This window comes from Acomys minous, assembly GCF_964271855.1.
Source record: "Acomys minous genome assembly, chromosome: 6".
NCBI classification, from domain to species: Eukaryota; Metazoa; Chordata; class Mammalia; order Rodentia; family Muridae; genus Acomys; species Acomys minous.
The window spans coordinates 18528132-18545517 of NC_140487.1; the positions used below are offsets into that span (position 1 = coordinate 18528132).

Sequence of the window (17386 nt, forward strand, 5' to 3'; positions counted from 1 at the left end):
TTGACCTTTATTAAAGTTGGCAAAATAAAGTGAACGTTTGCTGATCCGTGGTATTTAGATAGTTTGGGTGAATCTTGGGTCAAATTCCTGTTGAGAGTCTAAAGTCAAAGTAACACCACCACCCGGTGACATCATCCTGCCAGACCATGGGTGAAGTTAATCTTTAGTTCTTAAAGAAGAAAATGCTGTCACAGAATGCGGAGTCTGGGGAAAAGCTGTTCAAAGGCAGCTCCTCCTTTTTTAAATCTCCTCATTAAAGAATGATGATCTCACCGATGCTCTGGTAAAGCCGCTACTGATGGCATTTGCAAACTCCTCTTTCCTTGGATTCACTTCCTTTGGTTTCAGTAGAAACAGGGAGCTTGGGTAATTTGGCATCAGAGATTTTTAAATGCAAGAAAGAGAAAAGGGTAAACTGATGAGTGATTTTCAAACAATCCCAAGCACTCTGAATCCCTGGAGGAATCAGAGAACAAATTTAGCAAACTCGCTGAAAGCCTGGTGTTTGTAGACTACGGAATTGGTGAGAATGCAACTAAAGCAGTTTCCACGCTTACCACCCTAGAGTGGAATTTCCATATTAAACCACTAATTTGCATTATTGTGAGGCAACTGGCTATGGGTGACATCATTTGTGATTGTTCTTTGAAATAGAAGAGCACAAAGCAGATTTTCACTTTGTTGCACTCCCTGTCAGTACATAGTTTCCAACAGCAAGAAGATTGGATTTTGATATGTTTTTAAACCCCACACTCAGGTTACATTTCTCTTCTTCATACTGCATCATTGTTCAAATAGAGTCACTCAACATCTGGATGCCATCTTTCCATGGGGTAGGTTGGTAGGAGGATTGTACAAGCAGACTGATTGGGTCTAAGTATAAAAAGACACATGGTCTGAAGGGGCTAGCCTGGTAGAGATGTGATTTCCACACAGAAAACCACCACTTACTTACCTCAGAAGTTGCTGGTCCCATGCCTACGCTTACTTTAAAGTGATTCCACTCATCTTTACAACTGATTGTCCCCTTCCACTTTGTGTGTGTGTACATGTGTGCATGCATGTGTGCATGGGAACATGTACATGTAGAAGCCAGAGAGTAACCTCAGCTAATCACCCTCAAGAACACTGTTTGTCTCTTTGACACATGGTCTCTCATTGGCTTGGAGCACACTAATAAGCCTAGGCTGCCTACCCAGCACTGAAATTATGAACATTCACCGTCACATCCAATGCTTTTAGGTAAGTTCTGAGTGCCAGAGTCAAGTCCTTGCACTTGAAAGACAAACCTTTAGTAGTTAAGCCATCTCCCCTGGCCCTAAAAATTTGATATTTTAAAGGTGACAGAGACTAATTTGGAAATAGCTTATTTAAAAACAAAACAAAAACCAGAATGCAAGTGAGCTCATAAAGTAGCATTCTGCTACAAGGCTAACTGGTAGAAGAGTGGAGATTCGATCCCAAGATATTTGAAACTCTACTCTTGTTTCCTCCTCCTCCTCCTCCTCCTCCTCCTCCTCCTCCTCCTCTTTCCTTCTCCTCCTCCTCTTCCTCTTCCTCCTCCTCCTTTTCCTGTTCCTCCTCCTTTTTTCTATTTTTCATGACAGGGTTTCTTTGTGTAGCCTTGGCTGTCCTGGACTCTTGCTTAATAGACCAGGCTGGCCTCGAACTCACAACTATCTTCTTGCATCTGCCTCCCAGAGTGCTGGTGTATGTGAAACTCTCAGTACAGTGAAAGTAAAGCAGAAACAGGGCCGAACTTGGCCCAGCCTCCTTTGGGTTTGGCTGTTTCCTTTGCTCCACTGCGACACAGGCTTCATGACATTTTGATGGTGTCAGATCATTGGGAGAATTTTCTCAGAGGAAATAGAAATCTGAACTGCAGACCACATTTCTCTGAAATAGCAAATTTTTCAGTGTTAGTATCCCAGGGTGAGGCTAGATCTTCAGTAGGAAAGAGGGGTGCAGAGATCTGGAAGCTGGGATGAGAGGACATCTTCAGTGCTGCTAGGGGTCAATTTGCCCAGCATCTGAAGATGTGGTACCTGGAAGATGTTGTTTCTGTAGTGAGACAGCTAAGCTACTTGTGGTACTGTAGAAAAGACAGCAGAGAAAGTTAGGGGCCCAGCCTGGTGCAGGATGCTTGGTGACTCCATGAGAGAATCTCTGAACTCTTTCACACCCTGGAATTATGGGGGATATAACTATGCTGAGGTAGGAGGTAAGGTTTTTGCTCAGGGCCAAGCAAGCTATAGGATGAAGTCGCCGGCAGAAGATAGCGTGTCATCTATGTGGCTGTTACTGAATGGACAGCCTGGGAGCTAGGTGAAATGGCAACCTCTGTCTGCGGACAAATGGTACCGGTGCTCTCAGGTCAGCATCTTAAGGGTGGCTTCTTTTGGGATTAGTCCTGAACAAGAACAGGGAATGTAACGGTATGTGGCACAGTCATGTATATTGTCTGTATAAAATACTTCCGGCAATACTTTTGAGTCTGAAAACAGTGTGGCACTACAGAAAAGGCAGAAAACAGAAGAATACAGCTCACGTATAAACTTAAAAGATGAGGTTATATACAATACTAGTGTTCTAAAATAAATTTTGAAAAAGTGACTAATAAAGTCTTTTGAGGGAACTGAGTAGCCATTTTCTAAAACACTTTCCTAAATTTAGAAGAGGGGGAGAAAAATATAAACATACAAAATCAAATACCTATGAGTAGACGGAGGGGGAATGTGAGGATTCTTTTCCTGAGAATTTTATTCATAAGTCCACTAAATTTACATGATTTCCACCCATTCTCCTCCTCCCTCCACTGCGCTAGGAACCATGACCTCTTCTTCTATAGTGACTATTATTACATATGAATGTAATCTACTGAGTCCATTTTGTGTTGGCTTATACACACATGTTTAGGGCGGACCACTTGGAATTGGCAAACCTATTCAGGGGACTCATGCCTGAAAAAGGACTGATTTCCCCTCTTAACGTCCACTGACTTCCCATACTTGTTCATGTAGGCATGTGGCCTTGTGAGGCTCCTCCCATTCTGGTTGATGTGCTGACTGTTACTGTCAGTGCTCAGGCCTTATATAGGCAGCCACACTGTTGAGATTCATGGGTGGTGCATCTCTGTCGTGTCCAGAAGATACTATGTTGCATCAGGCTCCCTGGGCTTCTGCTTCTACAATCTCTCTGCCCCCCACTCCTAGCATGTTCCCCTTAGGTGCAGGAGCTGTACTATAGATGCACTAACTGGGGCTAGATAGCTTATGCTTACATCCTCTGCATTGTGACTAGCTGTGGATCTCGGCAGTGGCCTTCATCTGCTATGAAAAGAAGCTTTTATGATGAGGGGTTGGGGCTACACTTACCTGTGGGCGTGTTTATAATACAGTCAGAAGTTATATTGACTAGAAATGATGATAGCAGATCCTCCTCTAGGGTCCATGAGTTAGTTCTCCAGCCATGGGTAGTTTTCTAGGTTTACAGTTCCAGGCATGAACTGCTTTGTATTAAATGTCTCTAAGTCTCATCAGACAGATGCTGGTTGCCTTCAAGAAATAAGTACCACTATTGCACCATTGGGGATATCTTGCCTAGCTGGCCATTGCTGTGGCTCCCAGGCTTAAACGCTTGGTAGGACTAATGGGTGGTTTTTATCTTTGGCAGCTTGAGTAGCATCTTCTGATGCTATAGGAGTTACGCCTCAGGAAGGCGGCTTCCAGGTCAGTGCGACCTTGAGTTCTCCAAGTCCTGTATCTAGAGTGTGCGGTGGCCTCAGTCCTAACGTCTCATCTTCTTTTCCTTTTCTGGTCTATAGTTTCTTAATATAAATACAAGGCCTTCTGCCTCGTGGTAGGGTATTGTGGAGTAGAAAACCTGTTCAAGGGGGTTACTGCATTCATAAGAAAAATGTTTGGGCTAAACAACTCCGTAAGTATGGAAGAGAATAAAGTACGGGCTGTACCCAAGCCTCAACACTTTCCTTAGAGTGACAGAGTCTCACAGTTTATTTCCATGCTCAAAAATATGTATTTCACATTATTTATCATACAAAATAATAAATAAGACATCGAACCCCTGCTCACATAGGGCACAACCAACTCCCTATATAATTTTTTAAATTTTATTAATTTATTCAGATTACAACTCAATTGCTGTCCCATCACTTGTATCCTCCCATTCCTCCTTCCCTCCCTCCCGCTTTCACCCTATTCTCCTCCCCTAGGTCTATGACCGAGGGGGACCTCTTCCCCCACTACATGGTCATAGGCTACCAAGTCTCACCTTGGTAGCCTGCTTATTCTTTCTTTGAGTGCTGCCAGGCCTCCCCATCAAGGGGAGGTGGACAAATATGGAGCACCAGAGTTCATGTCACACTTAGTCCCCACTCTCCACATAACTGTGGAGTATGTTCTGTCCACTGGGTAGATCAGAGAAGGGGTTCGATGTTTACTATTGTATTGTCCTTGGTTAGTGCAATAGTTTGAGCAGATCTCCCTGGGCCCCAATCTACCCATCATGATGTTCTTCTTGTAGGTTTCTAGGACCCTTTGGGTCCTTCTGTTTCCCCATCTCCTATATTTCTCTTACCTAGAGTCTCAGTAGGATGTCCTCACATCTATCCCAATCTCCTGGTAAGTGAAGACTTTTGTGGGACATGCTTTTTGGACTAGTGCCCAATGACAAGGGAGTATATACCATGTGAGTCTTTCTGCTTCTGGGTTAACTCACTCAGTATGACCATCTCTAGTCCCATCCATTTGTCCACAAATTTCGAGATTTACTTGTTTTTAATAGCTGAGTAGTATTCCATAGTGTAAATGTACCACAGTTTCTTTATCCATTCTTCAACTGAGGGGCATTTAGGCTGTTTCCAGGTTCTGGCTCTTATGAATAAGGCTGCTATGAACATGGTTGAGCATATGTCCTTGTTGTGTGGTGGAGCATTTTCTGGGTATATTCCAAGGAGTGGAATAGCTGGGTCTTGAGGAAGACCTATTCCCAGTTTTCTGAGAAAGCACCAGATAGATTTCCAAAGTGGTTGTACAGGTTTGCATTCCCACCAGCAATGAAGGAGTGTTCCTCTTTCTCCACATCCTTACCAGCATGTGGTGTCACTTGAATTTTTTATCTTAGCCATTCTAATAGGTGTAAGATGGAATCTCAGAGTCGTTTTGATTTGCATTTCTCGATGACTAAAGATGTTGAAAATTTCTTTAAGTGTTTCTCATCCACTTGATATTCCTCTGTTGAGAATTCTGTTTAGTTCTGAGCCCCATTTCTCAATTGGGTTATTTGCTTTGGTCAACCCTCTATATAATTTACAAACAAATCACTTAGTTTTTTTTTTTTTTCCTGAGTGCTGGGAGTTTAGAGTGGACAGCGGTGCAGTGTACTGAATGGTGGTTGAACAGAACTTCTGAATAAGAACTGATTCTGAAAGGACACATGTCAAAGAGTCAGCAAGGTGGGGTTTCCAGGCTGAACAGAGCGAGCCAGGAAGGGCAGCCACTGCACAGCATGTTCTCTGTAATTCCCGAGGGCTCCGAGGCAGATGCTCAAATTGAACCCTTTAATGGCTGCTTCCCAGACCTTTTGCAATAACCACTGTTTATTTTTGGTTGCTGTAAAAACTTACAGCAATCTCAGAGACCTAAAACAGAAACTTATCTTCTCATAGTTCTGGAATTTGGAGAACATGAAATTAATGTGTTGGCATGGTCACATTCTCTCCCAAAGCTCTACGTAGAATCCCAGTCTCTTCTGGCTTCTAGTGGCTCCTAGCATTCCTTGGCTCCCGAGAGCTTATCTTCAACCTTGACTCTGTGCACATATGGCCTTCTCTGTGTGACAACTGTCCCTCTCCCCTCTCTTGAAGGACATCAGAATTACCATCCTGAGAGCATTAGCTAATTACCTCAGCATTTCCAAATAAGGCCACCATCCAACACACTACGGCAATTAAAGTCCAGCCTCCTCAGCTTTCATTTTGTTACTAACCAAATGGATCAGATCAATAAATACCTGCATCACACACTTTGATGATTACAGAAGAAGAAAAAAAAGTAAAGCCTCAGCCACAGGAGTGTGTGGACTCTGCGGTAACTACAATATGATTGCAAAGGGGAGGGAAACACAGACTGGATGTATTTGGGTTTTATCTATTAGCAAAATGTAAGCTCAGGTTGTCCTGGGAAAGGGAAAATGACATCAGAACAAGCTGTGGCGACACGTGGCATTAACTGTGCCATCTTTGTAAACTTATTGTTCCTGGATTTTCAAAAGGAGTGGATTGTCTATCACTGATGTCCAGGCAATGGTAGGGTTTGGCTTGTTTTTGTATGTGGAGAAGGGCTCACTGTCTTCTATCTCAGTGAAAGACGAAAGAGGACCTTAGGCAGAACAGACATGATTTAACGTATGACAACAATTTTATGCTCCAAGGCTTAGGAAATAAATAGCATCCACCAGGTATGTTTGTTTTCAGAGCAGATGGAAGGAAGAATGCTAAGAGGAAGCTGGTCACTGGGTGGTTCGACTATTGCTGTCTTCATGGTGGACACATATCTCCCCTACCCTCTATCATTAACCAAGCAGCCATCCTCACGTCCTCTGCTGGAGGATTCCTCACAGTAAGATAAACACAGAACCTATGCCAGCTGAGATCCTTCTTCTTGTGTATACCTGAGATGCCGTGTAAAGTTGTATTTGGCCATTCTTTGCCACTGACTCAGGGCCATGAGCTCCTTTTCCCCATTAAACAAAGACATAAAGTTTATTAAAAAAAAAAAAACTTCAAAATAGGACAATCCCCTTCCAATCCTAATATCATCCCATCCCATGTGTGTGGGAGGGGGCACATGCATGTATGTACAGGTATGTTTGCATATATCTTAGTTTCTCTTTCAATTTTAAATTATCTTTCGCCCCGTGGCCTGTGTTATCTTCATGTTTGCATCTGAATAGTTAGCAGGCTTCCATTTTTAGTAGTCTTATTACCATGTTTGTCACGTTCTGTTCCTATTTCTGGAGGGATGCAGTTCACAAAATTTTTAACTTCTGGAAGCTCAAAGCAGGTAGGGTCTTCCTTTCCATCATTAATATTCTCTCTCTCTCTCTCTCTCTCTCTCTCTCTCTCTCTCTCTCTCTCTCTCTCTCTCTCTCAAGATTTATAACCATGCTATGCTATCTTAATTTTGTATAACAATAATGGCATGATCAGCACCCACCTTTCTAGTGTTTGGCCACTCTTGTTTTAAATGGGCATCGCCAGCCAGTGTCCATAGCCATGTTTCCTGGCTCTTCTCACTTGAGATCTGGTTTGGCTTTCCCCAGGTGCCATGAGACTATGGTGGGTTTTGCTTGAGCACTGGACGTCGTTATGGAGAACTCTATAGACAGTCTTTCCACAGAAGTGACAACCTTGTTGCTGCTTACATCTCAGGCTATCCTCACTCTAGGCCAATCAGCAGATTATCAGGAACTCTATTTTAAATATATGTACAATATTAAAAGTGTTAACTATACAAGCAGCCAGGAAATATATAAAGGGAAACACAATTTACTTTGAGGTGGTAGCTAATTTCTTGATTTACACTATTCTGTGTTTTGATAAAACTAATACAAAAGAGAGGAAAGCATTTTAAATATTTTTTTAAATTTTTATTTAAGTAATTTATTGATTACATCTCAGTTATTATCTCCTCACTTATATCTTCCCATCCTCCCTCCCTCCCTCTTTCATCCTATTCCCCTTCCCTAGGTCTGTGATAGAAGGGGACCTTGTCCCCCACTATAAGATCACAGCCTATCAGGTCTCTTCCTGGTAGCCTGCTTACTCTTCGTCTGAGTGTCACCAGGTCTCCCCAGCAAGTGGAAGTGGTCAAACAGGGGGCACCAGAGTTCATGTCTAAGTTAGTGCCTGCTCTCCACACAATTGTGGAAAAAATGGTGCCCATTGCCTAGATCTGAATAGGTGTTCTAGGGTTATCACATGCATTGTCCTTTGTTAATACATTAGTTTGAGTTGACCCGCCTGGGTCCAGATCCGCCCACCAAAGCAAGCATTTCTTAAATAGACATCAGTTCTTAGTCTTGACAGCTTGGATGGACTGATGGGTTGATGTCAGAGAAGTGGAATGGCTCTCTCTGGGCATCTAGATGCGGAGTAGTTCATACGCTTAAGCTCTCTTGGCAGCGCGAGGTTATGGTGTAAAAGGCACTAGTGCCACAGAGCGAGAGAGCCTTCATACTCATGGTAGGGATGGGCAAGGGGCATTCTGGGGCTGTTGCTCGAAAAGTTGTTCTTACTGTTTTTGCCTTTTCTGGCAGTATCTGGTTTGTTTGTTTTTGTTTTTTTTGTTCCCCATTTTTAAGTGCTTTCCACATAGCAAATACAGTACCCAGTTCTAGTCCCTGAGATTCTTTACTAAGCATCATTTCCAACTGAGGCATCCAGGAAAGAAAACTACTGCCCCTGAAAAGCCTCAGTCTCTCAATGAATTTTCAACATGTCCCACCATCACTGGATGAAGAAAGCCAAAAGATTTAATGCCGAATCACTAAGCGTATTGCTCATTTTTAGGTCACTTAAACCTGTGGGTTTCTGCTCAATTATTTGTAATATTTGTATAAACGTTCTCTTCTGCATTCTGTGGTCATCTGGAAAGGAGCTTTAGACATATCAGAATATAAAATTTGGGTTAAAGAAATCACCCCAAGAAGTTATAAACTGTTCTATAAGATCATTTGTGAGGGACAAAACTGAAGATACAACACCTCACAGAATTGAGACTGAGTTGATTTTATTTTTAGAAGGATTTGCAATTTAATTAAGCAGGTATCAACTCACTAGTGTATGAAGCAGAGAACATTTCTGCCGTGTACCAACGAGACACTGGCTGCCCCTACCATGTATCAAGGCCAGTAGATTTTCCGAGAACTATAGTTTACTAGGCTATACATTGTACCAGGTTGTGACTCTCGTTTTGGCAAGAGTCAATTTTTGATGAGATATTTCATTAGTAAAGTGGTTTTGATCATGTTTTCTCTCTCTCTCTCTCTCTCTCTCTCTCTCTCTCTCTCTCTCTCTCTCTCTCTCTCTCTCTGTCCCTCCCTCCCTCCCTCTCTCTCTGAGAACCCATCACAGAATTTTAAGGAGAGATGGTTTGAGAATATAGTACAATGGCAGAACTATTGGTTGGCAGGATCTAGGCTCAATGTAGAGTTCAAAAAATAAGAAGTAATGCAACAAAGAAAATATTAGCGAGGACTATTTTAATACTGAAGACTGACACCTCTTCTGGCTACAAAGGTCTCTGTCTTAGCTGAGGGTTATGATGCGTGTATATTTTTGTCCTTTATATAGAGATGTTTTCTCTATAAAATACATATCCTTTTCTGATTATTTTCCAATTCCCCAAATCATCAAGATTAAACTGCTCTATGATGGTAGAGGTCCAGGCATCTAAAAAAGATGACAATGTGCTAATTAAAAGAAATGTATCTAAGCCAATTAAACCATTACATAGCTCCTTGAGACCACTGATGTTAAGGCTAATACTAGATTTTGAATCGGCTTCTTTCGAGTAATTTCACATATCCCTTCCCAACGCCTCACCTAGGATTAAATCAGGCACAAAGGCCTTTGCAACACCCAGCAGACAACCTTGGGCTTTTTGTTACCTTCCCACCCTCTAACCGAAGGAATTAGCTATGCTTCCTTTCAGCTGGGAAACAACTGTTTCTCAAACTAATAGGGCTTGAAGTTTTGGATGCCAAAGACTGCTGACAGTAGCAAGGAGTGTCACCTTCCTGGGACACCTGATATAGGATGCCATTATTTTCCACTGTACTGTGAACTTCACCTCCAACAAACCAGAGAATATTCAACCCCATTGTTTCAAACAAGTGGGAAAGCATGTCTGAGTATGCTACTAAGGAGTTCCCTTTAAACAGTGCCCGTCAAAACCTCAAGTGCTAGTTTTGCCAAAGATGGTATTGACTGTAGTTTAAAATTAAATTTATCACAGTAAACATATTTTCACTCAGTGTGAATTTTAGAAACGTATCTGCAGGGAAGAAATAACTCTAGCTGGTGTTAGCATGCTTTCTTAGTCATGTTCTGTCAGGGACATATAGCAAAGTTGCTTAGGTTAACTGAGAACTGCATTTCTCCTTTAACTACCCAGGAAGTTATCATTTCAAAGCAAGTTTTCAAAATGTACCTGCCTGCTCATAAAAAAAAAAAAAAATGGAACAAGTTATAAAGAATTGTTAGTAATGTGAAGACAGCAAGGGTGTGGGTCGACGTAGGAATGGGGTGAGGTTCGAAGAAATAGGAATCAAAAGGCAAAGGGCAGAGAAATGCAACTGGGCAAGCAGGTACCTAAGTTACTTTATAAGCCAGAAGTCATTTCTGTGGCCAATTATTCTAAACGCATACTTTCACCTTCAAACTGCTGGTAACATACTTGCATGTTACTGATGCAGACTTATCTAGAGAATGCTGAAGCTGCTGAGCTTCAGTTGTTAAATGTTCATTTGGTCTTAAATGAATTTTTCTTCGAAAGTCTCTACTGTCTGACTTAAAAAAAATAATATATGTGCGTGTATCTTCTATGTTTTAAAATATTATACACTACACATAATATATATGGCTCTTCCTTTTAGAAAAGATATAAAACTCAGTAGTTTTGTATTCTTTCTAGTACTATGAGGTTCTACTGGAAAATTTAACACTGTAAATCTGAATGTATTTATGTAAATACTTAAAATGATAAACTTATCACAAATTTACTAATTGAAAACATTTTGGCCTATGAGTTAAATCAGACAACCAAATAGCCAAACTGTTAGTAAGGAGTATGAGGTGGCATGCACACCTTTAGCTTTCCAAAGCTGTGACACGCACGCAGTTCTGTATACTAATGATGAACATGTGGGGAACAGATTATATGAGTCACATTGGGTAGACTCAGGCGCCCTGTGAACATTTGTGTCATTTACCTAGGAAGAATGCTAAGTCAATTTTGATTTATACCCTAAACATCTCAGATGAATTAAGACTATAAACACCATGTATCCCAGTCTATTGCCTCATTTCACTGAGCTTGCACATGTGACCGAAGCATGCGTAAGCAAAGTTGGTTGTCTGTTTTTGTACACCAAGAACACAGACTTTCAAAGACATAAATGACTTCAGAAATTCACACTGTCCACCATTCAGGTTGAAGTTATCTTCTCAGAGTTCTTTAAGGCACCATTCAGAAAATTAGTGTTTTATAGGACGTTGTTTTCCTAACGCCACATCTCCTTGTGAAATGATCACTCATCTACTGACATATTTCCTGGCTCCAGAGTGACACACTGGAGAACAGAGAGCCTGTATGTAGGCTTGCTACTTATTTCTAACTGATGCTTCATGTAATTATTTATTGACTAGATTCCTCAGCTTAAGGGAAAGATAAAAATAATTAACAAGCAGGAAAGCATCTTTCTCCACTCCGTTCTTGCTCTGCCTCTCCTCCTCCTCGTCTCCCCACTTTCCTTTTCTCTAGGACTGTAGTGAGCCCATATTCTAATGTTAAAGGCGCATTATTCTAAGTCCCATGAGGGACATTTTGTTGCCTTACATAACATATATTCTAAAACAATTATGAAAGCTTGTACAAATAGAAAAGCTTTGATAGAAAAGTCCCCCAAACTATCCCGTTACAGTAGTTAAAAAATATGCAGACGAAGCAATTTTGAACATGGTAATTTATTTTATGCAGTTGTTTGAATCCAATATTTAAAAATTCTCAAAAGGCACTTTAAAAAACTTTAAAAATACATTTTCTGACTTAATGGTGATCACTTAAAATAAGCAAGTCACCAGACATTTTTAAACCCTTCATTGACACTATTACTTTAAATAATTTTAAAATTTCAAAACACAAACATTCACTGTATAATACAACACACTGCTTAGCAGTAAGGTTAGTTCCTCTCTAATAATACACTTCATGTAGATCATTAGTTTACAGCGCCCTGCAAAGTTACTCAAACTTAACTAATGTAACTGAACACTCAAGAGAGGTAAGGGGCCTGAAATGAAGTACATTCAATCGAACACTGCTTTTATAGTTGCCTCTCTAAAGAGAATCTGTACGACGTTCTCGTTTCTGTCAAGATTTCAGTTCATTCTGATACATAACTGAAAGTCATCTTTACTCAACAAAGGTTACATTAGTGTAAAATATACCACAGCTTGTCGCCCAGATTTCCCATGATGTTTCTGTCAGGCCTAATACAAAACAAGAGAAATGAAGTTAATGTGTTTGCCTTTTGCTTTTAAGAGGAGGGTAAATAAATAACTTAACTTCCTTAATAACAGATGTAGAACTGTTTTAGGTTGTACAAGTTCAACTAGGGCAAGTAGCCTGAGAGCCAGTAGACATTACTGTTGGACTTTTAGTCTCATGGAGAACCCAAGCTTAGTAGGTATAAAACCATCACAAATGACAGACATTCTGATGACCCAAATCAACTGCAAGGAGACAGCACTACAAGTAGCTAGGAAGTTAAGCATAAAGGAACTACCAAAGACAGAATAATGACCTCATGAACTGAAAGTGCAAGAACAAAGCTAGGTAGGATATGACACACCAAGTGAGGATGTCTTTCAAGTATAACAGGGCCTCAATCTAGTGATACAGTTTGACAGGCTACGAGTATTAAAAATATTAATAATAATAATAATATTCAAGAAACAACTATGAAAATAACCAGTTAGCAAACTTAATGCTCAAACCCAATTACCATATTCAAAACATACTATGAACTGGTCAGTAATTTATTTTCTAGTCCTTTTATAGTAACAAATTGTTTTCTGAAATCTAACTATGCTCAGATAGTCAAACTCTGGGACAAAAACTTGCTTTGTATCTATGAACTTCCCACTAGGAAAACACAAGCATATTATTAGTAGAGAATATAAGACTTTATTAAACGTCTTAAGCCTTGAAATCACACTATAATCAATTATTCATATGACAGAGATCTTCATCTAAAAGGTGGCAAATAAATCTTTTTACCATAAAATCCTGTTTAATGTGCTCTACCAAATACTTGGGAGACATGTTTGCCTTATTAGATCATAAGATAGGTAAATGATTTTTGAAAATGACAAAACTTAAGCTGATGGTATAAGTAGCAGAAAATACTTGGCATATCACAATGTAGCACTTTCCTATGTCTATTGGAAATTTTAGAAACTAGCGGACATTTTTATGATACTCATTTTTATATGTTTTAATGAATTTATATGTACAGATTAGTACTTAGTGAACCCTTTCTGCTCAATGTGAAATGACTAAGCTTGGAGAACTATAGATTTTGAGGGTCCTGATAATAGTCATTATAGAGGCATATATTTTGCCAAAACCAATGATGCACTGCACTGACCCTTTAAACTTTTTAACATTTTATTTTTAATACAGTATGATCTTGGACTACACTGATTTAAAACATGTTTCAGAGTCTTTGAAAAATGTCTCTCTCCTGGGCAGAAATCCTGAGTGTGCTCCAGAGACTATTTGCACCAAAACCATGTAGGTAAACAGGCAATGGTTCTCAAGAGAGGATTAGTAAGGTTCACTTTCAGGGCCTTTTACACCAAATTACTAGCCTCTGTCTTGGAGTTTCTGACTTAGGAGGTCTGGGCTGGGGTGAAGAGGGGCTGCAAATTCTAACAAGCTCCCCCACAATGCTATAAACTCTCACTAGAAGGTATCTGGTAAGAACGCATACTCCAGGGCCAAATGCTAAAAATGCAAACTCAATAAACTCTAAGCAAGAGGGTGAGAATCACAATTTAAGAATAACAATATCCAATTAGTTGTTTGACCAGTTTGACTATTTGTGGCCAATAGTACCAGATGTTATATACTGTTCATATGTGTATGTATAATTAGTCCATATATATAAACCTAAGGCTAACATAATATACACATAGGATTTGATTATAGATTCCGGCCCTCTTACTTACTAGCTTTGTGACAGTGAAAACATTACTTGAGTTCTTTGATCCTCAGTTTCCTCATCTATAATATGAAATTAACACCCAATATATGAGGATTAACACAAATATTCAGGATAAGAACAGTATCTGGCATGTAGTAGGCACTGGATGAATACTACATATTACTTTTAAGAAATATGCAAAATATTTTCTTCAGATCTGATTTGACCATTTCATTCATCTAAATCAAATTATTTATACTCCAAAGTAACAGAATAAAACCTTACACTTAAAACCATGCCCTATTCTGAGCCAGACAGTGTTCTAATAACCTTATGTATATTCACTCATATAATCCTCATTAAAATCCTGTGAGGTAGGTAGTATCATTATCCCTAATTGACAGATGAGGAAATTGAGGTACAGAGAAATTAAGTAAATTGTTGTAGGTTACATACGTAGTCATAGAGGAGGAACTTAGGAGCCAGGCTGCCTGACTGTGCAGCCCAGGAGTCATTGCAGCATTCATATTCTATGGGAAAAATGTTAAACTTTTTGGATGATTATGATAAATCCTTTACCAGTAAGGAAGAGTAGCACATATGGGACACAGACAAATTCATATCCAAACCATGGTAAAGGGCTGTTCAAAGAACAGATGGGAGGCTAGGGTACGGGCAGGTGGTACCACCGTGAGATCAACCTAAACCAAATTAAGCTGTGAAGTTGGCTTATACGTTCATTGCGTGGACACAGTGATCCCTAAGTAGCCAATTAAATGAATATCCTTTCAAATATATCATCTATAGAGGTTATGGTTTGGGCACAATAAATATAAATTATTTATATTTATTATTTAGCCAACCTATAGAGTCCATGGTGTAATAATCATGCAAAATTAGCATGATAAGAATGTAAATCATTCACAATTAAAATTAATTTTATGGAAAATCTGTAAAATATTCTCCTCTACACTTAGTATTGCTGGTAACAACAACAACAACAACAACAACAACAACAACAACAACAAAAGTTGAAGTTTCTCTCTCCTTTCAGAAAGTCTTCAGTCATTGTGGAGTAGAGTGACATAAAGATTGCTTCTGAATGGGATTCTGCTGTTAGAGTTACTGCTAGAAAGAGAATTATTCCCAAACAAGAAGTCAACATGAAATAGGGTGTTATTTCTAAATAAAGTACATGACATTTTAGCTTGTGTAAATATCCTTTTCTTGCTAGTGTTTTTAATTAATTCTGGCCAGACCTGCATTCAAAAAATTTTGCCAGTGTTACCAGACACATCAGACATAAAACTTAATTTTAAAAGTGCTTTAAACAAGTTATGAAAGGCACAAACAGGTCTCATCTCCACAGGATGAAAATAAAAGGAACAATAATTATGTAGTTGGAAAGACTTCTAAATCACCAATGTACAATGTCATTAATAATTCCTGAGAGTGGTACCAATACAAGAAAAGCTTGCCCACACAGCAGTAACTTTGTTACCTATAGTTAACAATGGGTGAATTTGGGAACAGAATATTTTAAAACGCATGCTTTATAGAATGCTGCTGCTGCTTTCAGTAAATAAGCATTAATAGTGAAAATGGTACTCAGGGGTCAAACATTTTGAAGAGAGATGATGGGGACCTGGTATAAGACTGGTTATATATAGAACTAAGTATATAATATAGTCAAGGCCCATGATAACCAGAAAATACGGTTTATTAGTGCACCTCTGGGTAAGTGCCACTCTTACTCTACTTCTTGAGGAAACACTGCCAATTCTAAATAATATAATCACAGAAAACTTTTCATTCAGCAATTGGAAGGCTGGTTTGTATCATATCCACATGAGCTGAGAAACAGCACTGAACATCTTTCTAGTTTTAAGGCAGATCTAGTCAGCACTGTGGCTGACAGCGTGCGGCGCAGTTGGAGATCACAGACGGAGCCACTCCAGCGTTAGCAGTAACAGCACACACTGTCAGGGGCAGGGGTTAGTGGTAACAGCACACACTGTCAGGGGCAGGGGACAGAGTCCTTCTAAGCTCTTCTATCTGTCACCGTTTTAAAAACACAAATTCTTCATATATATTTATTTATATTTATATATTACTGTATCAAAACATTTTTGCAGACTTCACAGCTCTTTAAATGCTTCAGTTTATAGTCATCCATATGAAAGATTTCTATACGGAATGTTCACTTCAGATGAGTTCCTCACTGGGATTTCAGGGTTCTGTCAGAAACGCAGGAGATCTTCGGTGCAATGTCGACCATTTAACCTCAGTCCACTCATGTTCTGCTTTCAAGGGTTACCTAATTTTACTTTTGTATCTTCATCTTTGTTTGCTTGATTAATTTCTTTTAGTATATTCTCATGTAAGGCAGGTTGATATCTATATAAATAACCATATGGACGAAGATGATAAACGAGGTATTCTAATTCATACATAGTTGTAGAATCAACATAGTGAAAAGAAATTGCGATATCAGAACAGCAACCAGGACCCTAAAAACAACAGAGGCGGACACTGTTAATAAGCTGCACATTGCATACACTGCACACATTCACACTAGCTTTACAACACTGAAGCATCAAAGCTTGAGGGAGAAGACAGAGACGTCTAACCCATTAGATAGTGTAAAAAACCAACAGTTCTTTCAGTTCCCAAGTATTTAAAACCAAACGTGGAACTTCCAAGGCACTTTCAACTAAAACTGTATTTTCTTACATTATTTTTTAGTTGCTTAACCATTTAAAATTCTTGACTTCTTCAAATTAAAGAGGAAGTTTTACACATAGTAAGGCTTTATTTGCCTGACATTTTTAATAGATTACTAAGATATTATTCTTTAAGCATTAGAAATAAAACACAATATGTAAAAGAGAACCACAATTATTGGAAAGAAAACAAAGCAGAAAACAAATCTGTCTTTTGTACAGTCAGGTTCAAAGCTACTTTGAAAAGTTCTCAAAGGGCTGGGATCCAGCACAATGGTAGAGATGTGCCTAGCATGTGTGAGGTTCAATACTGAAAAAAACAAAAACAAAAACAAAAACAAAAAAAACCCTTATTTTTTCATATATATCAGTTAAGTAAAAAGATTAACTTTTTAAAAGCCCAAGTAAGACAGTACCAAGTATGCTAAATATGGAGGGGAATATTTAAGATGTAGCCATCTGGAGATGGAGAGACGGCTCAGCATTAAGAGCACTTGTTTCTCTCCCAGAAAACCCAGGGTTTGGTTCCAAGCACCTACATACCTTGTGGTTCACAAAGCACCTGTATGTTGCCAAATATTTGATCCTACTGTGAACCCTGGGATTCTGAACTGTAAAAACCTGTTTCTAGTTGTGGTGTGGCTCAGCCCTAA

General features: G+C 39.4%; 1 protein-coding gene and 1 long non-coding RNA gene across 4 annotated transcripts in view; one reads left to right on the plus strand and one right to left on the minus strand.

Annotated features, from left to right (window-relative positions):
* The window catches only part of LOC311599783, a 50719-nt gene that overhangs the window by 23406 nt on the left and 9927 nt on the right, over positions 1–17386 (plus strand). The gene's annotated exons all lie outside the window — the stretch shown is intronic.
* The window catches only part of C1GALT1 (core 1 synthase, glycoprotein-N-acetylgalactosamine 3-beta-galactosyltransferase 1), a 37868-nt gene continuing 32230 nt past the window's right edge, over positions 11749–17386 (minus strand). For all 3 annotated transcript variants that reach the window (XM_084785772.1, XM_084785773.1, XM_084785774.1), the window contains exon 4: positions 11749–16520. In XM_084785772.1, coding sequence (XP_084641898.1) covers positions 16317–16520 — 204 coding nt within the window. In that variant the 3' untranslated portion in view covers positions 11749–16316. The remainder of the gene's footprint in view (positions 16521–17386) is intronic.